The sequence below is a fragment of the Charadrius vociferus genome, unplaced genomic scaffold (assembly GCF_000708025.1).
Source record: "Charadrius vociferus isolate BGI_N301 unplaced genomic scaffold, ASM70802v2 scaffold276, whole genome shotgun sequence".
In the NCBI taxonomy this organism is placed as follows: domain Eukaryota; kingdom Metazoa; phylum Chordata; class Aves; order Charadriiformes; family Charadriidae; genus Charadrius; species Charadrius vociferus.
In genome coordinates, this window is record NW_009649075.1 from 1937178 (window position 1) to 1963986 (window position 26809).

Genomic DNA, 26809 nt, shown 5'->3' on the forward strand with positions numbered 1-26809 from the left:
GCTGGAAAGTCTGAAGTACGCAGTCTTCCACATTTATATGTTAATGGCTGTGCTGAATAAACAGATCTATTGATTAAGTTGTTCAAGCATTCCTGTTTTAAAACCTCTTTCTTCACTTGTTCCTACTTTTGAACAATGACTTAATTGGGCTTATCCCTTCTAATCACAGGAATTCCTGACAAAAAAGGGGATTGTTTAACACAAGAATACCAAAGAGCTCTCATGTAAAAATCTGATCACTCAATTTCAAGGATCTTTAGTTGATTTTTTTTTTTCCTGATTTGCTGGGTGCATTATTTCTTTTTAAGGTGCTTCAGCTATTGCAGAGGAGGATTTGTTTTGTCTTTTGAGAGTGTGAGTATCATTTTTTGTTTAGAGTACAATGCAGCAATATTATGAATAAAAAGTATACTAATAGTGAATGGAACTGGGTTCTTCAGGAAAACTTTTTGAACAGTGAATGGATCTGAGATCTTCGGGAAACGGTTTGTACTTTTTGTGTGTCCTTTGTGTGGAATGGATTTTTGTGTTGTAAAATAGAAACTCTAAATTTTGCTTGCTGGGGTAGCGGTGATGGTCTTGGACCTGTGTCAGACCATACACCCATAAGGGAATGCATGCAATTATTCCTTCTTTGTCTGGAATATAATCTTCATGTTCTCTGGTGTCTTAAAAGTCTAGAAACTTTGAAAAAATAAGTTTTATATTGCCATTGAGGAAACAGCAACTAATACAATTACTTTACTCTTATTATTGGTACACATAGCGAAACAGAAATCTAACAGCAGAGTTAATAAGGTATGTATGTTGGGATACTGCTGAAATGTTTTTTTATGAAGGACAGTCATGGTAAGCAAATCTGTCAGAATTCTTTGAAGCATATGCTGAGCTCATGAACAAAGGGAAAATCGTTGATGCTGCTTACTTGGTTCCTAAAACACTCCAAAAAGACTCTCACAAAAGGCTCTTTGAGAGGAACAAATACGTTGTGACATAAAAGTGGAGGTCCCATCCTGAGTCAAGAGCTGGTTAAAAGAAGGACAGATGGCCCATTTACTCACTGAAGGGTGGTCTCCAGCTGAATTCGAATTAGTAGGGGTCTGGATTGCGCCTGTCCCCTTCAGCATGCTCATAAAGGATCTGGATGTGAGGGAGATTAGGGTTTTGTCAAAGTTTATCAAGGGTAGCACATATGAAAACCAAATTTTAAGGATTACAGGCTTATCTTGTGGTGGAGGGGGGTTGTTAAAATTTGAGATGAAGATCAGCGTTGATCCATGTGTGCATTGTAAAGTAATGCACGTGAAGAAAATACAGTCTTAAGTCCAAATAATACACAGTGATGGTCTCTGAATTAACCATTGTCGTTTGGGATAGAGGTCTTGGATGTACGAGTCATTCTATGAAGATGTTAGTTTAATTTGGAGTAGCAATGCAAAAGGGGAACAGAATATGAGGAATAACAGAAAGTAAAGGAATAGAGAGCAAAACAGAAAGTTTCTTCTGTGTTTGCCCCACTTTGCATGCAGTCTCATCCTCTTCTCACAAAGGCCGTGGTAGGAGGGAACAGAGGAGGGATGGGTCAGTGTTGACGAAGTGTGAAATGGTGTAGAAGCGTTTGGCATGAAAAAATGAAACTGAGTAACTTCATTGTGTTACCCAGAGACTTCAGGTTGTTGCATATGAGCCGATTCAGGCTTGGTGGTGTTGCTTTGATTCCCGTCCTGGGTGGGAGGGTTGGAGAAGAAAACTTGCATTGACACTTGCGAACTTTAACAGTGTTGTACAGCTTTCTAAAATTCTCATTTGCTTAACTCAAAGTATATATTGAGAAGTAATACTTGGTTGCTGAGTCTGCAGTAGTAAGATGTGGTGGATAGCAATTAAAAAAAGCAGCATGCTCACTCTCTCGAAAGTGGGCGATGACCTGCTTGTGGATGAGTCGCACCATTGATCAGATGTGTCATTCTTAACTGGGGAATCACTTGTGCGGCACTTGTTTTTGGGTGTTTTTTTCCTGATGTTCTTTCTGGGCTTGTGACTGTTTTTATACTATGTTGTTATTACATTTGTGATTTCATGACCTGTGGGGTGTTTATACTGGACACGTGTTCTTTGCACTGTTACGCGCAAGAGTTGGTTTTATCCAACTCTAGTTGGGTTCTTTCAGTGAGAAGATATCTGCCAACATCTGTGCCTTTGCTCTCGGGGACCCTGCCTGAGGGTGGGACGAACAGATTTCAGTGAGGAAATACATTGTGATGCTTCTTTCCAGCAGCCAGCAAGTTACATAGCCATTGCTGGGAGAACCAGTCTGAGTTGTTGGTCTCCACACAGAGAAATTTCCCCATGTGAAGGGAGTGTGTGTGTGTGTGATTTGTTCATCAACATCTATCCCTGCATTTACTCTTCTTTTTGTACTTTTCTGCTTCAGAATTGGGGCAGGATTTCAGAATCGGGGAAATCATTGAGTAACAACATGCTTTCCACGTGTGGAGGGTGTGTGTGTGTGTGATTTGTTCATCAACATCTATCCCTGCATTTACTCTTCTTTTTGTACTTTTCTGCTTCAGAATTGGGGCAGGATTTCAGAATCGGGGAAATCATTGAGTAACAACATGCGTGAGGACCTGCTCCTCCCTTCCTTCAGGTCCCCCAAGAGCAGAAAGCAGGGCTGCCTGCTTTCCTAGCGTACATTTTTCTAAGAGGTTCTGCAGTTCAGTGTCAGCAGACAGAAAACTCTCAATGGGAATGTTCCACATAAAAGTTACTTGTATTTAAATTATTTTTAATCTCTCATCTGTCTCTCGGCTGAGAGTGAGATTCTGCGATAGCTGCGGTCAGCAGTGCTCCTATCTAAGCTGAGGGAGGTAAAACCTTTGAGGCAGTTAAGAAGGTGCATCAGCCGCTCGGGCATTTGGCTGCAATAGTGCTGCCCTGGAGGCCTGGATGCAATTTGCCTTTAATTAAAAAAAGCAGAGTTCTGTGGTTAATGTTACAAGAAGAATTCTGTATTATATTTCCTGAGTATTTCCAGAGGGGAGTTGAACTCTAGGAGAGAATACTGTCCAGAGGAATAATGTTGTATTCTCCTATATTTCTTCTGTCTCTCGGAAATAACAACTTGTGTTCCAGCTAGAAAATGCACACAAAGTAACTTGTGAAGATGTGGCTGCAATAGCCAATTAGAAAGTGCAGAGTTTAATGGGAAATGAATGTTCTTCAGTAAAAGATTGCTGTATGTTATATTTTATCTGTCAGTCTGTATATCTGTTTGTTAGAATGACCTTTGATTCACCCTGTTCGTTAACGTGGAATGACTATAGCATGGCTGCCTTGAAACTTAATATTATTCTGCTCACATCCCCATTCTCATTATAAACATGGCTATTTTTAGCTAGCACAGATTCAGAATATGCCTTGTAAGCTTAAGGGGGATTTATTGAGCTCCTGTGTGTATTCACTAGAGATTCCTTGTTGAAGCTTACTGATTTAGGATTGGGGAGGGGGGAAAATGTACTATTTAATTCCCGGCATATGCCTGCAGGAGCTATATTTAGCTTCAGCTCCTTGTCATTGCCGTCGTGCTATTTTTACAAAGGGATGCAGCAGTTTCATTGTTCAGGGGCTTAACTTGACGTAAATGTAGATGGATGAGCTAGATAAACATTGGTGTACTGCAAAAATTGCTACTGAAAGTCAGTGTGTACGCAGTAGGTGTACGTGAGTAAAACTACACTAGAGCCTGAACACAATAAGCACCTTGTTCAATAGACTGGTTGTGTAAATTCACCTGATTAACACGCCTGCTAAAAATTATATTTAATGTTGCTTTAGACTGATAAAGTAGTTTAACAGGAATAACAATGTGGGCTTTGTTTTTATTTGTACATAACAATTATTGCAGTGGCACAATTTATTTCATTGCTTAATCAGTTATTAAGAATTTTATCATAGCTTTTGTAGTTGCCATGTATATTTTTAATGGAATTCAGAGGGGAAGAATTAGTATGGAGAATGCTTGCTGCAGTTCAGTCCTAGAGGATGATTACATATGCACTACAAGATGATTACATATGCAGATCCTTTTTATAATGCATGTATCGGGGCTCTTGCTATCAATTACTATACTATTTGGTGCTTTAAGGAACAGTATCTACTGGAAGAGTCTCCTTTTTCTATTTGGGGGAAATTAGGAATTCTACCTTGATCAATTAAGTGTTCCAGGAGATTTAATTTCCTTCATGATTTTGCATTCAGACAAACGTATAGGTACTTTCTGTCCTTTCTTGGCTGTTTAATTTCTCCTTAAAAATACAGAATTCATTTTTTAGCTAAAAAAAGAAAAAAGATAGTTGTTGCGTCATTTATAAAAATACAGAAAACCTAAAGTATATTTTGTGTATCAGAAAATGAGACAGGTTAGCTGTAAGTGAAAAGACTAATATTCTCCAGTGAGAGAGAGAGCAATGAATAGATCTCTTTCTGCAAAGTCGCATATCACTGCACACTCATTCCATCAATAGTTTCATGTAAAAATTAAATTTATAATATAATTTACTTTTTATGAACCGTGATATGGTGATTTTTACAGGTAGAAAATTTCGTTTATGGTTCTTCATGTATTCCACGTCTGATTTTAATTTCTTACTGTGGACCTTTCTTGGGTAGACTGAGATTTGTGCCAGGTACTGGTGACCTCAGGGAGGACTAGTTTATTTTCAGTTTTGGAATAATACTCAGCTTGAAATAAACTTTTTGAGGCAAAGGCTTGGTGCTCTCCTAATCACAAATGACAGACTCCACTTCTTCTCCCAAATGTCCTTCCCATGCCAGTATTGCAAGTAAAGGAAGGTCTAAGTGTTTGAGGGAATGACGTGAATTCCTGCATGGAAGAAAGCTTTGAGGATATCAGCATCCAAGTCCCTGTGGTCTGATTTTTGCGGTAAAAGACCTGTCCGAAGAGTCAATGCTATGAAGGCTGTATATCTCAGAAACCATAAAGTATGTTGTGAGAGCATTCAGATTTCGGTAATGCTGTTGTTTGCATGGCTCTCGTCAACAGGGAGTAATAGAAACACGATGCCAGTGAGTTGGAGTGTTTTTTTCTATTAGATTGGAGATTTTTCTCCTCCCAAGAAGAATTCTAGAATCTCTCTCTACTAGTCAGCAGTTTCTCTGCTTTTCCTTTTTAGTGGTGCGGGGGTGTGTGTTTTTTTTCTTTTTTTCCTCCTGAGAACAAGTGGGCAGGAGGACATTCAGCTTATGTGCATAAGGGCACCTGTTGCTTCTCCCAACGTTGCTGTTAAACTTTTTTTTTTTTTTTTTTACACAGACTTTATCTTTTAAGCTTGATTTTTATACAGACTTTATCCTTTGTCAGATAACAGAATCACAGAATGGCAGGGTTTGGAAAGTAACTTCGGAGATCATCTAGTCCAACCCCCCTGCCAGAGCAAGGTCACCTACAGCAGGTTGGACAGGAATGCATCCAGGTGGGTTGTGAATGTCTCCAGAGAAGGAGACTCCACCACCTCTCTGGACAGCCTGTGCCAGTGCTCTGCCACCCTCAAAGGAAAGAAGTTTTTCCTCATGTTGAGATGGAATTTCCCAAGTTCCAGTTTGTGCCCATTGCCCCTTGTCCTGTCACTGGGCACCACTGAAGAGTCTGGCCCCATCCTCTTGACAGCCGCCCTGTACATATTGATGAGCATTGATGAGAGCCCCTCTCAGTCTTCTCTTCTCCAGGCTGAACACACTCAGTTGTCTTTCAGCCTTTCCTCATAAGAGAAGTGCTCCAGTCCCCTGATCATCCTCGTAGGCCTCCTGTGGAATCATGGACTGTAGACATGGTGATGGAAGAAAGAAGTGAAAATCACAAGTATTTGTCTTTTGTTAGACTATTGCTAATTTAAATTAATTTTGGTAGCCAAATGAATACATAGGCAGAGATGTGTGCATTTCTAAGTGCCATCACTGAATTTTGTCATGAGAACAACTCTAAACGTAAACGCAGTCTTTTTCATTCACGAATTGGTCCAAAGACTGGAAGTTTGATGTATTTGAGTCCCATCTTCCTTGGTTTCAGCTACGTAGGCAACTCTATTTCCCTGCCAGTGCTCCCATTCTGGTCTTTCCCTGAGTAAAGATTCAGCTGTATTCAATGTACTGTATTTCTGCATGAACCAGGTTGGTGGAGCAGTGTATACCATGTGCCTGGATTCGAAAGCTTGCAGTCTCCAAGACGCTGGACCTTTTTGGGTTCGGTCCAGTACTGCTTAAGCCAGGTAATTTTGATAGTAAAGAAGAGAAACTGAGATATAGAATCACAGAATCATTTTGGTTGCAAGAGACCTTTAAGATCATCAAGTCCAACCGTTAACCTAGCACTGCCAACATACAACTAAACCATATCCCTCAGCACCACATCTACACATCTTTTAAATACCTCCAGGGATGTCACCCCAGCCGCTTCCCTGGGCAGCCTGTTCCAATGCCTGACAACCCTTTCAGTGAAGAATTTTTTCCTAATATCCAATCTAAACACAACTTGGGGCCATTTCCTCTTGTCCTATAGAGCCACGTATCAAAGGAAGGATAAAAAATTTAGTCTGACTGGGGCAAAATGCCCCTACTCCACTCTGTGATAGCTGTGTGCTGGATGGATGGGGATAAACCACGCCGCTTCTCAGCGTGAATTAAGGTGAGCCGTAGGACTGGCCTGAGGCAGCACAGAGCAGGAGAGCCCCTGAATGCACCTTTTGGAAACGTGGTCTGAAGCATCCCGGAGGCTTGTGGGGCTGTGTGAGTATGACAGCCCAGAGCGGAGCTCGGCTTCACAGCCCGAAAGCAGTGAGGGAGCTATGGAAGGGCAGAGGCCAGGAGATGCCACCAGCGCTGCATTGCTGCGCCCGCAGGGCCAAGGCTGGGGAACACCGTCTGCGTCAGCAGCGTTGGCACTCTGAGCACGCTTTTGGCTGGCCATCTCTTTGCTGTTACTAGCGTATTTATTGCCAGGGTTACCTGCTGCTGTTGAAAAGAGCGCGGTTAATTTGAGAAACTCGTTTTCTCTTTGTTACTGCCAGGTAATTTAATTAGTTACAGTTAGGCAGCTGAAATTCCTGATCCCTGATTTATGTACACAATCCTCAAAGCTCTCAAAAGAATTTAAGTGTGGGACCCAGTAGAAGAAATTGAGAAATGAATTCTGTAGGGAGAGGTTCTCTGATGCCTTTTGCAGGATGGAACTGATGAACTAGTACATTTTTATTTTTCTTTATTACTGATGACTATCACTGATTGCCCATCAGAGTTGAATATGGGAGTGGAATGGTCAGAGAAGGAGAGGAAAGAAGGAGAGAGGCAGACAGTTTAAGAGCAGTGGGGTTTATAGACTGTTTAATGGAAAGAAAAAAAAAGACAAACTTAAAAACAAAAGGCATTCAATGAGAAAAGGGACTAAAAGTCAGAAAGAATGGCTAAGCGCTGGTGAATGCATGGAGCATGTCCTCCTAATGCTAATTTGTGTGAGAAGCAGGAGATCAGGAGCATGATGGGATGTGGGAAGAAAAGATGTTTACTGTTGGGCAAGTAATTTGATTTTTTTTTTCTTTTAAAGGAAGGTATGTTTGAAGATTACACCGCTAGAATATGTTCTATTTCAAATTTCAAGCCCTAATCCTGTGAGAAATTACACTCTATTAGTAAGAATTATTTTCTATGAGCAGTTCAGAAACTAAAATGGAAAGATTATATTCTGAATTTACATTTTTTTGTCTGGTCTTCTATATCTTAATGGGGAACCTGCAATGAAATGTGGTATTTCTTCACAGTTATTGCAGCGAGTATCTGCAGAGTCTCCGGAGCAAACTGCCAGTAGCTAAGTACTGGCATTTCATCTTGTATTATATGTTGAGATCTACTTAGTGTCATTTTTACTATACTAAGGGAATTTAGGAAAGACCTGAAAATGCAGTGCATGTGAGCCTTTGTTACAAAGTATGAATTGTTAATTTAATTATGGAAAACAGTGGTCATAAATATTTCAGAAATTAATGTTCCAGTTAGGGCAAAAAATGAGGACAAAATCTCGCTTTGCTGTCTGGAACACCAAATACAGTATGTGCGGTGATGCGATACTGTACAAAGAACTATTATAAAACAGAATCTTCTGGTTCTTCTAGTAGCAAGATATACACAGGGATAAAATCAGAGTTAGTGCTAGTCGAATTGCTTAGGCATAAAGAAATAAAGAATAAAGAAACAAATCAAATAAGCAAAATAGATGATGTAAGAATTAAACCCAGGAGCTTCTGACTGGAACTGTTTCCAACTTTGTAAATTTTACAAACCCCAGAATTTAGATGCGTAAAAGTATTTTTTCAGCAGCGAGGAGGGAATTATGCGAACATTTTATTGATTGTTTACTCAGTGACAATGGTTCACTTGAAATTAGCGTTTCCTGACTACTAATTCACCTACAGTGTCTATTGTTCTCATTGTTGGTAGTTTCTTTGTTGATTATATCTAAGTTTGCTGTGCAGTAATTATTCCTGTTTTTTTTAAAGAAAATGACTCTTTTAATGTTTTTCACATCTTGAGGATTTTTTCTTAAAACCAGTCTAATAATGAGGATTGCTAATATTAAATTAAGCTAATATTTTCTATTCTTCTATGAAATGTTTATTTTCCTTTACATTCAGCATACATTGATTACATTTCTGCAGGTAGATTCCTGCATCCTTGCATTACAGTTACCTTAACATACATTTGGTCTAAATGAAATTTTTGAGCTAAAATAGCATTTTTCTGCTACATATAACTTTGAGCACTTTTTTAGGGGGGGTAAAGCTTCTTGATTTTGATAGTCAGTCTACCCCTTACTTGAGAAGAAGCGTACAGAATGGATTGAGGTCAATATTTAACTTCCCAGCACAGGGAATCCTCTGCGTCACTGCTCCTTCCCCCTTCGGTTATATGTTTCTTGTGTCATTAGGTGTTTTGGGGAGATCTCTTCTCAATCAGTGATGTTCTAGCTTCTGCGTAAGTAGTAATATTTGTAGAATTATATGGAAATATGGATTTTACTCTCCACTTCTTGGTAGGAAGTAGTATAGTAGTAGGTCAGTAGAAGTAATTGATCTGAGTTGTAGATTGTAATTGGAATCAGCGATTAAAAATCAGTACATGAAAGGTGTTACTGTTCAGAGTCACTGCTGAGTGACTGGCAGAAGGGTATTGACTGGTGTCATTCACTTAGGAAACTTTAACGCTCAACATTTTGCTTTTCATTAGTGGTATAGTGTTATTCAAAGAGTAGTTCTTTTCTAATTTTGCTTTTAATTTTGTTACGAAAGTGAATGTGGGAAAGATTTCCATGAGCAGACTGGAGAGAATAGGTTTTTTTTTAAAAAAAAACAACTGGTACCTGCTCTATGCTGAAAATATGTTTGAGGACAAGATGTGTGAGAGAAACCAGAATGGTTAATTTTTCATAGTTTTTCTGCAAAATATTTTTTGTCAGTATAGTAGGTGGTATTAATGTCTGGTGCCGTTGGTTAAGAGTCTTGTCGTCTGGAACTTACACCCAGAAACGCTTTCATTTCCTTTTCTTCATCAAGAGAAGAAAGGACCCATGAAGTGGTAAAAAATTAATCAAGCCAAAGTCATCATATAGGTTAAACAATTTATCCATATTTTTACTATTGAGTTTCCAGAGTGCAACTCTGCTTAGAAACAAGAATCCCCCCCGCTAGTCCATAGATATTCTGAATTCCAGATGTGTTCAGTTAACACCAGGCTGCTTTTCCCGGCTGCCCTGGAGATGTGTGCGCCATCCCACCTTCCTTTCCTTTTTTATGGATCATCCGCCGGCAAAATTGCGTTCGTAGCGACACCCTGCCGTTTCTTTTTGGTCTGCAGTGATGCAGTTGGGAGAAATCTAATAAATTCTATTGGTATTTGTAAAGACGAATAGAATCTGCAGCTCAGTCTGTTCTTTGTGTAGGTTTGACAAGGCCACTGGAGTAAGTATACAACATTATTTAAATCGGGGGGGGCTGTAGCATCTGGACTGTTCTTCTCTGCAGGTGCTGTGGGAGAGAGTGGTAAATTGTTTTAAATCGGAGCTTTGCAAGTTTGTGAAAGTGTAGGATATTTTTTTCTCTCCTAGAGATAGAAAATCAATTTTTCATATCGTACATGGAGTCCTTTCCAAGGTACGTGTGTGTAGAGGGGTTTAAAGGAGATTGAATCTGTGGATTTTTTAAAATTCTGTTCATATTATATGTATCCCAAGCAATAAAACTTTCTCTGATCACCTGAAGGCTCCTGAAAAAATTATTTCCTTCAGTTGTGCTCCCCCCTACATATACATGTACACTCCTGATGTAAAGCCTGCCTGACGTTTTATCGTTGTGTGCGTGTGTACATTCCTAGGAACCCTGCAAATCATCATGGCCGGAGAAAGCACGTAGGTTTGGGTGTTCTGCCATTCTCGGAGATATTCAGCATCTCCTCTGTCCCCAGTATTTAATGTCCCCAATCAGATCTTACATTTTGGGTGAGAAGAGATGTCCTCCTGTTGTCTAGATTAATAGAAGAGCATTGGGTTTTTTGTTTCCTGTTCTCTAGTACGGGGTGCGGGACACAGGCAGGGTCACAGGTCACATTTCCTTGGACAAATTCCTCACTACAACAGGGACCAGGTTTATGATGATGCCATTAAACTCTTCTCCTCGCCGACAGTGCGTGGTATTTTTTAGCCTTTTTCTGGAGGCTTTTCATTTGGAATCGGATGTTAGGAAGAGGTTTTCATCTTGAAGGATAATGCTCCATGATGTTTTGAACTAACATTTATCACGTGTTTACCTGTAATTATATGGGATTTGGCTTAATAAAGCAGCCTTGTGCCATGGTTCTCTGTAGAATAAACCATGAATCCCTACCACAACTTTCCCAAGCATGATACTGGGTGTTCCAGCAAGAAAACAGAACATACCCAGTTAGGGTTTGCACAGATTACCCGATTGAAATTGAAGTCCATGCTCACATTACGATGTAAGTACCCTCAGCTCCCTGTACTTATGGAGTTTAGCTCTGATTTTTATTAAGTGGTCCAGCTGGTTAATTAGAATGAAGTATGGTTTGAATGAGTTTGCGCTTTTTTATTTTTGTATTTAATACTGATTAGCTTTCCTGACATAACATAAACTCGAGTTCATTAACGACAAATTAGAAATTGACATAAACAGAGTAGATGGGTATGTCCAGAGTGTCCAGCGAAGGTTTTTATTTGTATTATAAGGTGACTCTTATGAATTTTAAAGAAACTAAATTAGAAATTGGAGTTAGCCCACTTTACCTAAAAGCAAAATAGAATTAGGCAAAACATTTAAGTGCGCACATGCAGCAAAACATTAAACTCTTGATTTTGGTATTCTTGAAATCACTGGATTGTGGTTATTTTAAGAAATTGATTATGTCCTTGTTTCTGTTCCTTCAGCCAGACTTAGAAACAGAATAGTATAAAATATAAATGTCTTTTTTGTAAATTAGAAAATCCTTAGGTTGTTCCTTAGAGCTTACACAAATAATTAACCGGTTTCATAGTTTAGTGAATCTTCAGTTGAAAGGGAGAATACTTTTAACTGTCTGTGGATTGATGACGTTTGATAAATACACTTGGTTTCCTGGATAAGTTGTTGACTTGAGGTTTGGGTGGTTTTGTTTTGGTTTTTTTTTCTTTCTTTTTTTTTTTTTAAATAAAGCATGAGCTAAAAGCCAATGAAAGAGGAGATAGGCGTTGTTTCTAAATCTTTTTAAGAAATGGCTGTCCTTCTAGACATCGGCTTCAGCATAATATGGTAATGTCCATGTCAGGGTAAAGGTCTGTCACTGTCTCTGTCCGTGCCCTGAGATGTGACAATAGCAGCTGCCTGGGGGCCAGAATAAGAGCTGAGAAAAAGGTCCAGTGACACTTCCCAAATTCTCACCTTGCTTCCAGCAAATTATATTTCAGGAATGTCATGAAAGAAGAGGTGGTGTACAGTCTCTTTGGATGAATCAAAGGTTTGTCCTGAGCTTGAACCCTGGTGCTGCCATGGGGACTGGTACACTGGGGAATATCCCATATGCTGTTCGTTAAGGAAAAAGACATAAAGCCCAAAACTGCATCAGAGAAGTAAAGGCTCAGTACTACTGAGAGTAATGAGTGCATAAGACTAATGCTAAAGAGTCATCTTCATTTTTAATATTTGCAAACCAATCATGTTCTATAAAATGAACATCAAAGAAAGACAAGGTTTGTGCACTAGATCTAGACAACAGTGTTGGTTTTGATCTGTTAGTTAATGGAGATGTTTGCAGTGACTTGTGAAGAGTCCAGATGCTTTTAGTTTTGCATAATCTTCATCTGTCCACACTGAAAAACTTTAAAGGTTTTCCATTTGATTATGAAGGTAACGAAGTGGTGACTATTTTTCAAGAGTATGAGAGAGCATATCATTTAATAAACCCTAAACTCTTCTAAGCAAAAATATGCTCTTCATTTTTTCTGTGTTAAATCTGGTATGGAGAGGAGTTATATAAAGGGAAGTCCAGCTGACTTTTTTCTGTACTCCTTAGTTTTTGAAAAGATAAGGGGAAAAAAGCAACTGTTCACATAAGGTGCATTTATTTGTTAGATTGCCTTTTTTCTTGAGATGATAGAATGGATGGGTTAGGAAGGCAAATTCTTGAGGGCATAGAAACTTTGTTGGTAAATCACTCCTATGGTCTAATTTAATTGAACTTGTGAAATGCACAGTAATGAAACATAGCTAATAAGTAATTTACTTTTATTTCTCTAGACACTGGAAGCCATTTTGAATTTTAAATACTCTGGTGGACCAGGACATGTTGAAGGATATTACAGGAACCTTTCACTAGGCCTTCACGTAGAAGTAGAGCCATCTGTTTTCTTTACACGTGTCAGCACCCTTCCAGCAACAAGGTAAGCCTTGGTTTGACTCTTGTATATTGACTCATTGTCTCTATTCTATTGGCTATAACTTAAAGACAATGCTGGAAACTTTCAATAGCATCGGCAACACATAAGTAAAGAATCATGTGAACAAATTTTCAAAATTCACAGAGTCACAGAATGGTCAGGGTTGGAAGGGACCTCTGGAGATCATCTGGTCCCCCTCCCCTGCCAGAGCAGGGGCCAGGCTGGATAGCGCTTTGAGCAACCTGGTCTGGTGGGAGGTGTCCCTGCCCAGGGCAGGGGGGTTGGAACTCGATGATCTTTAAGGCCCTTCCAACCCAAACCATTTTATGATCTGAAACTCTCCTGTTGGTAAGCTGGCTCTTAGTGCTAGGTTTCCCCAGCTGTGTTTTGTGTAAGACAAGGTTGTCCTACCCCTGTCCTGTCAATCTATTCTCAGGAATTTACCATGAGGAACGTATTTAATCCTGAAATCTTTAAAAATAGATTGAGGTGTTAATTCAAAGGTAGAGTTTCTGCATTGTTCAGCTGTGTACAGTTTCACAAGTCTGATAGCAGCAGGTGCTATATACAGTGGCTCCAATTCATCCAAGCGCTTCAGCTCATACTATATGCGTTTACTTCATTCTTTGCCTGTTCATCATACCGATCAGCTTTTAAGTCAGTGGAAACTTTATTTTAAGTGATTTGCTGATTGGAGATGTAGTTAAAGATGTGACTGCTTTTAATTAGGGTGCCTAAAAACTTTACTGAGTTGGGGGAAAATACTGTGATATTTAAATTTCAGAAATGCTTTATTGCAAGACCTGTCAAAAGTCTATTAAAAAAATATTAGGTATATATTGTCTTCTAAGTCATGAATGCCTTTTGGTTTTAAGTACTTATTGTCTACTACTGTTTGTTCCATACCATTAGCTTTAGTGGTTGGTAACACCATTCCTCTACTCCATGATGATTCTCCATCAGAAGGAGAAGTCATGTGTCATTCAATATGATGTTTTAGAGTGAAAAATAGCAGAAATATGTCATCTTCCAATCTGCTAAGGATAAATATTTATCATTAAATGAAACAAAGTTTGTTTTTTGACTGTTGATCATCTCTGCCAATATCTGAGACTCAATGACAGCAAATTGTAAGTCAAATATTGTACTTCTACTTGCTCTGTTAAAATCTTGAATCTGATTTCCTTTTGATTTACAGCTGAGATTTCATTGCTTAAATTCTGAGGTGCTGAGCTATTTTTGTTTAGTCATTATGAGAAACTGTATTTTATAATTTACCTTCTCAACTGTCATTGCAGAATGAAAGTTATCATTGCTTTCATTTTCTGGATTCAGTTTTTCCCATTTCTTTTATGTCTTTGTTGTTTTTATTTTACATTTTACCTCAACAGAAGTAAGAAACGATAGCTTACTAGCTGCTGGGCTTAAAAAGTCAAACCAAAATAAAAAAACTTTGAACATCGATTCTTCCCTTAGGCCTTTACCGAAAAAAACCCCAAAACAACGCAACAGGAAAAGAGGAAAAGCATTAATGAAATCATCCCCCCTCCCCCCCCCAGTCCCCCCCCCCCCCCCCCCCCCCAATTGTAACATAAAGATTATGGGTTTTGTAGAAGTCTTCTAAACTTAATTGGTATTTCTTTTATTTAGCTGCTTGAGCAGATAGCCATGGGAAATACCACTGAAACACCTGGGGATTTTGATTTGGTTTTTGTTTTTCTAAATATCTGGCCAAAATTATGTCTTCCACTCATGCACAGGTTTCTGCTTTATAGAGAGAAGTTTCATTAACTGCATCTTCAGTATATCTTTAGATGTGTTTGATCCTGACAAGAGGTCCTTTTAACCTTTATCCGTGCTGGTCTGTCACGGCATCCGTGGTTAGCTTCGTGCAGCCCTTAACATGCTGCAGCGCCTAATCTGTTGCCTAATTCTGATTCAGCTAACAGCTCTCCTGTCGGAAGGGATGATGTTCTGTCAGTAAACGGACATAATCTGCTCTGAGTTTTTTTCACTGATCAACCTATTCTCAGTCAGCTGCCTGCATCCCAAAAGACTGGCAGAACAGCCTTGTGCTGGGAAACGGTCTGCTTCTGATCACGTTACCTGTAATCCTCGATTCTGCTTGTTTGTGCTTGTCCGGAGATGATTGTCCTGTGATGCAGAATCAAGAACGTAGGTGTTCAAAGCAGCCCAGGTATAGGGTATAAGACATAATGAGTTAATGCCAGAAGTTTTCCCAGTCTGATCTACAGATCACTGAAGTCTCAAGGGGCTTCAGGGATCTATTTGCTTGACTGTTTATTTACCATAAAATTCAGATAAACATATATAGTAAAATGGTATTCATTGTCTTCTGTAATCGAGCATACCATGTTGCCATTACTGAAACTTGATGGGACAAATCCCATGACTGGCATGTGGCTATCGATGACTACAGGCTGTTCAGAAGGGACAGGTGAGGAAGGAGGAGTGGAGGTGTTTCCCTCTATGTCAAGAAATATATAGAGTGTGAAGAGCTGTCTCTGAACAATAGCCATGAGCAGGTTGAAAGGTTGTGGGTAAGAATTAGAGACCGAGGCAACAAAGGGAACCTTGTGGTTGGTGTCTACTACAAGCCACCTGATCAAGGGGAGCCTATTGACAAAGCCTTCTTACTCCAGCTACAGGAGGCATTGTGCTTGTAAGCTCTTGTCCTGCTGGGGGACTTCAACCACCCCAATATCTGCTGGAGAAGTAGCATGGTGAGCTGTAGGCAATCCGGGAGACTCCTGGAGTGCATTGAGGGTGACTTCTTAAGCCAGGTAATAGACAGCCTGACCAGAGGGGATGCGATACTGGACCTGATGGTCACCAACGCAAGTGAGCTAATTGGTGACATCAAGATTGGAGGCAGGCCAGGCTGCAGCGATCATGCACTGGTGGAGTTTGCAGTCCTGAGGGCTATGGGTCAGGCGAAGAGTAAAGAGAAAAGGACCCTGAATTTTAGGAAAGCAAGATTCCAGCTCTCTTCAAGAAGTTAGTCAATAAGACCCCCTGGGAAACTGCCCTCAGGGACAAGGGGGTAGAACAGAGCTGGCAGATCTGTAAGGTTGCTTTCCATAGAGTGCAAGAGCTCTCGATCCCCAGGTGTAAGAAATCAGGAAAGGCAGGCAAGAGACCAGCATGGCTCAGTCAAACTAAAGTGCAAGAAGGAAATGCACAGGCAGTGGAAGCAGGGACAGGTATCCTGGGAAGAGTATAGGGACACTACCTGGTTGTATAGGGGTCAGGAAGGCCAAGGCATGGCTGGAGATGAACTTGGCAAGTGATTAAAAGAATAATAAGAAGGGCTTCTACAAGTATGCCAGCCAGAAAAGGAAGGTCAGAGAAAGTGTACCCCCGCTAATGAGCAAGACTGGCAAACTGGTAACCATGGACGAGGAGAAGGCTGAGGGACTCAACAACTTCTTTGCCTCAATCTTCACTGGCAACTTCTCTCCCCACACCTCTCAAGTGGATGGACCACAAGGCAGGGACTGGGGGAGGAAAGGCCTCCCACTGTAAGAGAAGATGAGGTTCATGACCACCTGAGGAACCTGAACATACAGAAGTCTATGGGACCTGATGAGATGTATCCCAGAGTCCTGAGGGAATTGGCTGATGTAGTGGCCAAGCCAATCTCCGTGATATTTGAAAAGTCATGGCAGTCAGGTGAGGTCCCTGGTGACTGGAAAAAGGGAAACATTGCACCCATTTTTTAAAAGGGTAGAAAGGAGGACCCTGGGAACTACTGACCTGTCAGCTTCACCTCTGTGCCTGGGAAGATCATGGAACAGATCCTCCTAGGAGCTATGCTAAGGCACATGGAGGCCAGGGAGGTGATTCGAGACAGCCAGCATGGCTTCACCAAGAGCAAGTCCTGCCTGACCAACCTAGTGGCGTTTTATGGTGGAGTGACTACATCAGTGGGCAAGGGAAGAGATATGGATGTTGTCTACCTGGGCTTCTGTAAGGCCTTTGACGTGGTCCCCCACAACGTCCTTCTCTCTAAATTGGCGAGACATGGATTGGATGGGTGGACTGTTTGGTGGATGAGGAATTGGTTGGATGGCCGCATCCAGACCATAGCGGTCAACACCTCAATGTCCAGATGGAGATCAGTGACAAGTGGTGTCCCTTGGGGGTCTGTACTGGGACCAGTACTGTTCAGTGTCTTCATCAATGACGTAGACAGTGGGATTGAGTGCACCCTCAGCAAGTTTTCAGATGACACCAAGCTGAGTGCTGTGGTTAACAGACCTGAGGCATGGGATGCCACCCAGAGGGACCTGGACAGGCTCGAGGAGTGGGCCTGTGTGAACCTCATGAGGTTCAACAAGGCCAAGTGCAAGGTCCTGCTTCTGGTTCAGGGCAACCCCTGGTATCAATACAGGTTGGGGGATGAAGGGATTGAGAGCAGCTCTGCCAAGGACTTGGGGGTGCTGGTAGATGAAAAGCTGGACATGAGCTGGCAACATGCACCAGAAAGCCAACCATATCCTGGGCTGCATCCCCAGCAGGGTGGCCAGCAGGGCGAGGGAGGGGATTCTGCCCCTCTACTCTGCTCTGGGGAGACCCCACTTGGATTACTGCGTCCAGCTCTGGAGTCCCCAGCACAGGAGAGACATCAACCTGTTGGAGAGAGTCCAGAGGAGGCCACGAAATTGATCTGAGGGCTGGAGCATCTCTGCTGTGAGGACAGACTGAGAGATTTGCGATTGTTTAACCTGAAGAATGTTCCAGGGAGACCTTATTGCAGCCTTTTGGAACTTAAAGGGGGCTTGTAAGTAAGATGGGGACAAGGACAAAGGGTTATAGTTTTAAACTAAACAAGGGTGGATTCAGACTAGATAGAAGGAAGAAATTCTTTACTCTGAGAGTGGTAAAACACTGGCCAGGGTTGCCAGAGAGGTGGTAGATGCTCCATCCTCAGAAACATTCAAGGTCAGGTTGGATGGGGCTCTGAGCAACCAGATCTAGTTGAAGGTGTCCCTGCTTGTTGCAGGGAGGGTTGGACTACGTGACGTTTAAAGGTCCCTTCCAAAAAGGTCCCTTCCAACCCAAACTCTTCTCTGATTCTGCGTTGATGCCTTATCATGTCTTAGCCCCAAAACTACTGGTGTGATTCCAGGCCTCACAGCACTTCACTTACCAGCAGATTGTAGACTGCCAGCAGAGATCTGATGATCTGATCCCAGACTGCCAGTGGAGATCTGATGCTAACAGTTCAGTGTAAGCGAAACGTTCTGTTGACAGTTTCGTGTGATACACCTCTTCATTTTGACATACCGTTCGCTCCAAGACAGCCTGCCATTGAAGCTTGTGTTAGCTAGATTGTCTTGAACTATCTCCTTTATCCGCGTCGATTCTCTCAAAGGCATTATCTGCCAGTTTTGGCGGGCCCTGAATGTCCTTCCTTATTGCCTTTATCAAAGAGCAGCGAGCATGAAAAAATGCTGGAAAAAGTCCTGCTTCACTCCACACGTTTGTAAGAATTCAAGTGAGGAGTGTTCTGCATGCTGTGAGGTGCCTGGTGCTCTCCTTGCGTCCCTTGCTGTCATGCCGTCAGTACAAAAGTGTCTTGAATAAGAGCCATCTGCAAAGGTTGGAAAATCTTGGTCTTGCTTGTTACAAAGGTGGCGAGACCTTCTGAATTGGTAGATGAAGTCAATCCACAGTGCAGCAGGGATGCTGCCTTTGCTTATGGGCAACGTTCGGAACCTTGATGTGTAAGGATATTCTTATAGTATGTTCTAAAAATTCAAGATAATGGAAAAGGTAATTTTTTTCTTTTTCTTTTTTTTTTTGAGGCAGCAGAGTTTTCTTCCTATCTTAAAAGTACTGTAAAGCTCACAAGACATCAGCTGCAGATCTGTTTTGGCAAGTGCAGAGGCTTAGACTCTGTTCTTGTAATTGAGTCAGAGAAAAAAAGGAAAAGGAACTGCAGCAGGTCTGACGCTGTTAAATTCAAAGTGTCAGTTCATCTAACTGTAGGTTCAAGTTAATTTTTCCTTTGTACTGTTAATATACATCATTTAATGAAATGTTTTAGTTTTGTGAAGAAGGCATTAGTTCATAAGAACGCTGGCGGCGTGCTCTCCCTGGTCTAAGACCTTACATCGTTTTGTGTTTAATGTTAGGATCAGTTTTTCCAACTTGGTTTCACTGAAGGGTTTGGAGACTGAAAAACAACGATTTTGTTTGTGTAGAGGGTTCTCAGGAGATCCTCAGTTTGGTGGGTAGAACTGTGGGTCTTTATGAAATCAGACATAATTTTCAGAATTCACATTCCAGTTTCCAGGTTTGCTTACATTTTCACTACAATAAATTGCAACACAGCCTCTTCAGCAGGTGGGTCCAGGTTAGAAATCCTCATTATGTATTTACAAATCGTACAAGGGCAAGAGTAAACAGCATGTTTCTTCGGCCATGTTCTAATAAACATGTTCATCACGCAATAAAAAAGTTCTGTAACATTTTCTGAAACAATCCTTGGTTTTATGTAGCCGAATTTTTCAATTAAGTATTCACATTTGCTGCATTCGGAATGAGAATCAACTGCCTACAGACAGGCAGCTTTCTCGTCTTCTTTCTCAATATTTCAGTGGTCAAACATAGAGATTTGAAGGGTGGAGAAAACCTCTTCTGGCTGGGTGCTTGGAGAGCAATCTGGTTAGTTTGGAGGGAGGCTAAGATATGACCTGTTTAAAATGAATGGATGTTTCTACGTAGAGAAAATAGTTAGTATTAAATTCACTGGTTTGTTAATGAAAAATAGTAGTAATAAAAGCCAGTCAAAATGGAAACCAGGCAAATTCAACTACAAATAAAGCTCTCATTTTGTTCAAGTAGACTAATTAACTGTTAGAAAAATCTGTCAAGAGGTGGATTTAATAACCATTTTTTTACATTCTCAGGACTGGATGTCTTTCTAGAATATATTTTTTATTTATACACACACCACTGAACTTAATATAGATTCTACCGAGTGGGAACCTTTGACATGTGGGAGGTTACAGCCAATAGTTAAATTGTCTTGCTAATCTTAAACTTTGCTAATTGTATAATGTTGCAGTGGGTTCAGGGCAGAGCGGCAAAAAGTAGCTTACAGATTGAGAGAATGGATTTTGGAGATCAAAATGTTAAATATGTACGGTTTGGCACATGAAGACGTGAGAACATAAATCTGCAAATATTTATAGATGTGCTGGGAATATTTAGCATAATTGAAAAGGTTTGAATCTGGGAGAAGTCAGATGAGGACAGTTCTTGGAATATGTGAAAAGATCCTTTTTAACAGTAAAATGGATAATCTGATGTAATCACCTAAAGTTAGTCTCGAAAGCTTCATTTCTAGAGAATTTAGTAAAAATTAAACGGAGTTAAAGGAACCCTATTGAAAGCACAGTAGCACCAACAAAGATGCTCTAGTTCGTTGTTTTTGCTGTGTTGCTCTTAGGGTTTGTCAGTGGATTTTGGAGAAAAGGGTTGTCACCTGGCACGCTCTTGCCCATCGTCATCGCCAGTGCTTCTCTTCGCTTCCTGCTGTCTCGTTTCAAGGAGGGAGGTTGTGTGTGCCTGCGTGAAGAAAACAGAAAAGAAGCAAAGAAAAGCCCGAATGAACAACGCTCCCTGATTTCAGTTGATGGGGACGCTGAGCTGAGTCAGGATGTAGATAACGTGCCAAACCCCCCTGAGCGTTTCTTGTTTAAACTGCCTTGAGAACGAAGCTAGAAACAGAACCGCAAGAAGATTATTCGTTGAAGTGGGGCCTCATTAGAGCATGGCAGCTGCAGCTGGTTTTTAATACTGTGTTAAATGTTACTGAAGAATATCATCTGCTGTCATTTCAGAGTAGATAGGAATAGTAATCGCAATACCCCTGAAAGAAATTTCTAGATTACAGTGTAATTGTCTCTTGCCTTAAGTTCCCGTGGCCCCAATTTTGTTGACTATTTTTGGAATCATAACTGTCATTGTAGGATTTTTAAAATACAGCATGATTCATCATGTCACTAACTTTTGTTTGTGTTAGATCCTGAATTCTGCACTGGAGTATAGCGGAAATTAATTTATACAATAAATCTTCAACACGCTGTTGAATTAACTTAATTTTCAAGAAAAAGATGAAGAATTCTTATTTTTTTAGTGTTCGAAATGAGTATTGACTTAATTTTGCATATTATTTGGAACCCTTTAGATTATAACTCACCCAGCTGAAAATAACTTTCTTTGTAATTCTAGTTTTCGCATGTACAACTTTATGATGTATAGATTTTTGCATTACTTGGAAAAGAAAATCTTCAACATGAAATTTATGGTAGATTGTTCGAAAGGAAACATCATGGACAAATAAGGAAGATCAGTGAAATGGGAAATGTTTGCACATTGTGATTTTAAGTATTCTTTCACTTAGACTTTGAAAGTGTTTGTTTGACCCAGGCTTATTTCTTTTCCATTAGCAGTCGAAATGACAGATGGAAAGAAGAGTAAAACCCTTTCAAGGACTTTTGTTCTTTATCCTAGAGTCTATATACAGTCCAGTCCAGCTTTGATTCATCTTCATTTGATTTGGACTTTTAACATAATGCAATAATTTGTATATCATTCCATTCAGAAAAGATAAATGTTGTGTTTGTGGTGTCTGCTGTATTTTTCGGAATAATGTTATATTTTATTTCCTAGGGAAATGAAATTTATATGATCACTTTAACTGTTTCCCACTCCACCCTGGGCAAATTTTGACTGATTTCAGCCAGCTATATAGGGAAAAGTTAAATATATTCCTGCAGATTGCTAACTGGACAGAGAAGAGAAAGCCTAATTTATGTCCCAGTGAGGAAAGGCAGAAGCGTGAGCTCAGCAGTTACCTGCTCCATTCCCTGTGCCAGCTGGCCTGGAGGAGCTCGGGGCCAGCCAAAAACCGTTGCGCTGCCTGCTGTGGTTGAGGGCTGGGTGAAGAGGCTGTGGGTGGTTTGCATGGGGTGTATGATGAGATATGATAGGCGTATGATGGTGGACATAGGAACGTGGATGTAGGGGAGCTGAGATTTTTTTTATTTTATTTTATTTCTGTCCTGTGTCTTCCAGAAGAATCCATAAAGAGTTGGTTATTTGAGTTTTGCAGAAATTAGAATCTCTGTGCTAATTAATGTAGTTTTCCTAAATGCTTATATATTGTGTGTCCGTGTCCATGAACATGTGGGATAAAACTAGATGGCAGTTTAATTTTGTGTCTATTAATGTGTGACAGAACCATGCCATCTCAAAAAAAACCCACAAAACCAAAACAACCAAACACAAAGTGACTTATTTTAGATGTGTTTGACCCAAGCTGTAAAAAGGAGCTAGTAACAGCAAAATGACCCAAAACCTGTAAAAAGACTGGGAAGCCACTGATGACCCTGCACGTAGTGTGAAATGTTGAAGACGGTGTTCTCCACCTTTTCTAGGATGAACGGTAACTAACATCCACTTACCTAGACTTAGAGGACTCAAAATCCACTCAAAGTGGATTTTTTTCCCCCAGTAACTCACCCTGTACTTCCCTCCCCAACCCACAAAACATTTAGTGTAAACTGTTGTATGATGGTAGATAGTTTGTAAAGGTAAGAAGAAATCGGGTATGTGTAGGATAATCTTTCCCAGTTCCAGGAATCTGTGGCTTATGACTGGTATTTCTCAGCCAAAAATTTCCGGAGACCATTATGATATATAATTTAATAATCTTTAAATCTATTTATTATTTTGAGGGGTTTAAGTTTTTAAAAGCTTACATACTACTTTTAAAAATTAATTTAGTTAGTATGGAGGCCAGGGTTAATGGTCTAAGTTTACTCTATTGCCTTAAAATCCTTAAAACAATATGACATTGGAAGTTTGTCTGATGCAGAGCTCAGTTTCAGCAACAGATTGCTGCCTGGACTTACACGTCGTGGTTCAGCAGAGGCATCTTGGAGTTCCTTTATCACACTTGCATGATTATGATTTGCCTCTCAAATCTCTTTTGCTGACACTTTGGCATAGGTTCTTTAGTCCCTGTCTCACAAAGGAGGTCCTTCTGTAAGTTGACCTGTAGTGAAAATTGATATAAATAATTGATTTGGCTTTTTTGCTAATTCTCTGTTTTCCTGGAACTTTCGCTTTCACCCAGATCATAACTCGGCATCATCAGTGCTACGCAGTCCTACTTACTGTGGCATGCTAAAAAACAATAAAAAAAAATCATGCTGGTTTTCAGGTCTTTAGCGAATTGCTTTTCAACAACTTGAGGGTTTCTTTTTTTTTCCTTTTTAACTTTATTATGGTGTTACCTCTAATTTTCCAGAGTTTATGCTTTCTCTTGGTTTCCTTACTTGGATACAGCTTCCAGTATTTGAAGCTTGCTGTTTTAATTAAAATATTTTTGTAACCTTTAATCGTATCTTTTTGTGACCTTTAATCTAATAGTCTCAATAGTCTCTTTGATACTGTCCTGTATTTACTCTGAACATCCGATGCTATCTTTTTCTACAGTCTTAATGTTACTTTCAATCTTTTTATACCTGCATATTATTTTTCTAAGTTTTCAAAGTACTGTAATAATTCTGTAACTTTGATTTTTAGTAAAAATTTCCCTGGAGAATTAGCTTAAAATTGACAAGGAAAGAATTATTTCCCCTACGTGTCTGTTTTGTGTAGTGTTTGAAGAGGATGAAATAAATGTCATGATGATGAGTAATTTTCACTGCATAGTCCAAGAGTTCATACTCGGGAAATTTTAGTATTAGTGACAGCGTTTAGTCCTGAAGGGCCGCTGGCTGTATAGGTCCTTTACATTTATGGCATGAATTGCGTTATTTACAAAACTTTGGTTCTGCTGCCGAAAGATATTGCACAAGGCTTGAATGGGATTTCAGACAATCGCTTGGCTTTGCTATGGGATAAATAAAAAAATTCCTTCCATGTGGAATTTTGTAAACATAGTCGTCGCTAGAAGTCTCTCTTGCAGATCGTAACTTCAGATCCACTGGAGAGGCAGAAGTTTGCTGTGTCTTTACAGGTCTTGTCCCACTGTCCCAACGATGAGATGGACCCCAGGCTTTTTTTCTTTTTTAATTCTCTCTTTTTCTGTCCTTACTGGTAACAGGACAGCTACTGACTCCAATGCTGCCCTTCCAGCCATTTCTTTCTTGTCAGCTGTTAAGGAAGGGAGTTTCTAATCAGAGCTATGACACCTTATTTGTTCTAAATTCTTGAGTTTTGACATGTTTGCTTCAGGCACTCACCTACCTTCAAGCATTCTTTTCTATATTAAGTATTCATTGGGGTTTTACCCAGAGAGAGTGAAAACCCTTAATATATATATAAAACCAGCCTCCCCCCCCAGTTTTGCTTTTTACTTTTGCGAAGAGATGTGCTACTGTCCCCAAGCAGCGCTTGCTTGTCATTTAGTGCCTAATTGCATGTGACGTTGCTATCACTGTTGTGACCTGAACTTTAACCTTCCGTGCTTGTCCTAAGAGCGTTCCCATCTCAAGGGTTTGCAGGGGAGCAACACAGTTCCTCCGCTATATGCTCTGAAAATGATATCTCTTCATTTTCAGGAGGCAGTTGCGTTACAAACCAGAGAACCTGTTTTCAAAGTAGAGGAGCAATTCGTAAGCTCTTGCACCTCTTGAGTTTGATTGCCTTTGGAATAGCTGGTGTTTGACTTCAACTGGAAATTATTATGCAATGGGATAAATCTACTTGGTTGCCTGAGACATGCAACTGTATCTTACTTAATTTGAATCTGCATATTGTTCGAAGGATGGCTCGCATGACTCTCACCTTACCAACATATTACTCTTTCTTTCCTTTTGGGGAGCTTCTGATTTCATGTGGACTCTCTCTCCAATTAATGCCGCTCAGGGGTTCTGCTTCTGACACCGAATACAAGTTGCTTTTCCCTCTCATCCATTCTGATAGCAATGATATGGGATGAGATGATCCTTAATCTTTGTACAATAGCTATACTACTTTATCCTGTAGTTCACAATAAGTCACTTAATTTTGTTATATGTGCATTTAAACTTCAAAGTCATTGATAGCTAAAGCGAAATTGTAGCGATGCTTAAGGCTGGGATATTTCGCTGTTGTTAAGTAGCTGCTTAGGAAGTTTTGAATTTCAGAGTGGACCGATGAAGCATTATTGCAGCTGTATGATTGTATTTGGCATTTTGGTATCTGGTTCTGATATTTTTCCATGGATATTATAGTCACTCAATGCTGCTATTTGTGCTTTGTTTCACAAGGGAGAAAAGTTTATAAAGAAGAATAAAAATTTACAATAAAGTTTCTTCTCTGTAGCTTTGTCAGTATTATTTCCTAAGCTTAGCAGAAATGCAGTTGGTATATTTATACTCAATGCTTCAAGGGAAATTTGGATTTGAAGGACAGTAGCTGACAAATATAGGGTTTTCTGTGCGAGGTGCCTCTGTTTGTCTTTCTCGCAGAAGGGACAGAGTTGTCCCTTCTCAGAGTAGTTGGTATAATGGAAAAGTATTCCAGTTCCCAGCTTGCTTTGGTCTGTAGACAAACCAGTTATGGTTGTAAATAGAATTGCTCCCTGACACCAGGCAAGGATTTAATTTTTTACTTGTAAATTGGTTTCTTAAAAAGGTAATGCCAAGGTAATTTGAAATAATAAAACCTTTTCACCTCAGTCCTCAAAGAACTGAAAAAAATATCTGTGGCTTTTTCCATAGAAGTGAAAGGGAAAGCTGCAGGATGAAAATGTAAACAGGCGATCAAATGCTGTCGGGCATAATATTGTGCAGGTTGTAATTGTCATGGAATTTCTTCTCTTTGGGATATATGCTTCTGTCTAGTTTTAGTAAAAAAACCCATTAAATTTCCTGTTATTAAAAAAAGAAAAGTAATTTCTAGTAAAAGCATAAGATACTCTTATAATTAAAGTAGGGTATAAAACATTTGTATGCAACTGTATGTATATTTATATTTATGCATACATGTTTATATTTATGTATAAATATTAATTCTGATATATGTATAATAATTCTGTGGTATGATATTGAAATCGGACTGTTCTTTTTTCCCCTCATCTGAACAGCACCCGGCAATGCCACCTACTTCTTGATGTCTTCAATTCTACAGAACATGAGCTGACCATCAGTGCTAGGAATAACGAAGATTTAATTCTGCATGCTGGGGAATGTCAGCGGTAAGTGCTGTTGATATTAAAAGGGCCCTCTTTTTAACCCTTTCATTTATTCGTTTATATGCAATTGATAATATTTGGGGCCTATTTTTCTTTTCGAATATTGTTCTTGTGTCAAAGAATGTGAGGGTTTTACTTTCTTTAAGGTGCGTCACTGAGTTCTAGCAATATGTCAAGTGAATTTATTTTGGACACGAATCTAGTAATACTGAAAATAACAAAATACAAACTAGTTGGCTCTGAGGTGTACAGCTCATTCAACTTGTTTTTGTAGAATGTTTTAATACAATTTTCACGTGCTCTGAACAAAGTTCTGATGTTAAAACCCGATCTCACTAGTTCGTTATCCTTTCCCAGTTTTAAATAGAGTTTTCTTTATGTGGTTCCCCGGCCATTTCATCAGTTTTCATAGAAAGAAAACTGCAGGAAAGAAAAATAGAATTGAAGAAAAAGCAATCACAATCTCTGTGGAAAAAATATTCTAGATTAAGTAGGCTGTTATGTGTATTGATTCTTACAACCCTACTACGGTGATGTAAAGATAATTTTGTAGCAAACTATAACCATTATTTGCCGTAATATATCTGCCTAGGATTCCT

The 26809-nt window shown here is 39.9% G+C and overlaps 1 protein-coding gene across 1 annotated transcript in view; it reads left to right on the top strand.

The window, feature by feature from the left end:
• The window catches only part of TRAPPC9 (trafficking protein particle complex 9), a 527812-nt gene that overhangs the window by 165569 nt on the left and 335434 nt on the right, over positions 1-26809 (top strand). Inside the window, exons 17-18 of the mRNA XM_009888180.1 lie at positions 12849-12991; positions 26103-26213. Of these exons, the coding sequence (XP_009886482.1) occupies positions 12849-12991; positions 26103-26213 (254 nt within the window). The remainder of the gene's footprint in view (positions 1-12848; positions 12992-26102; positions 26214-26809) is intronic.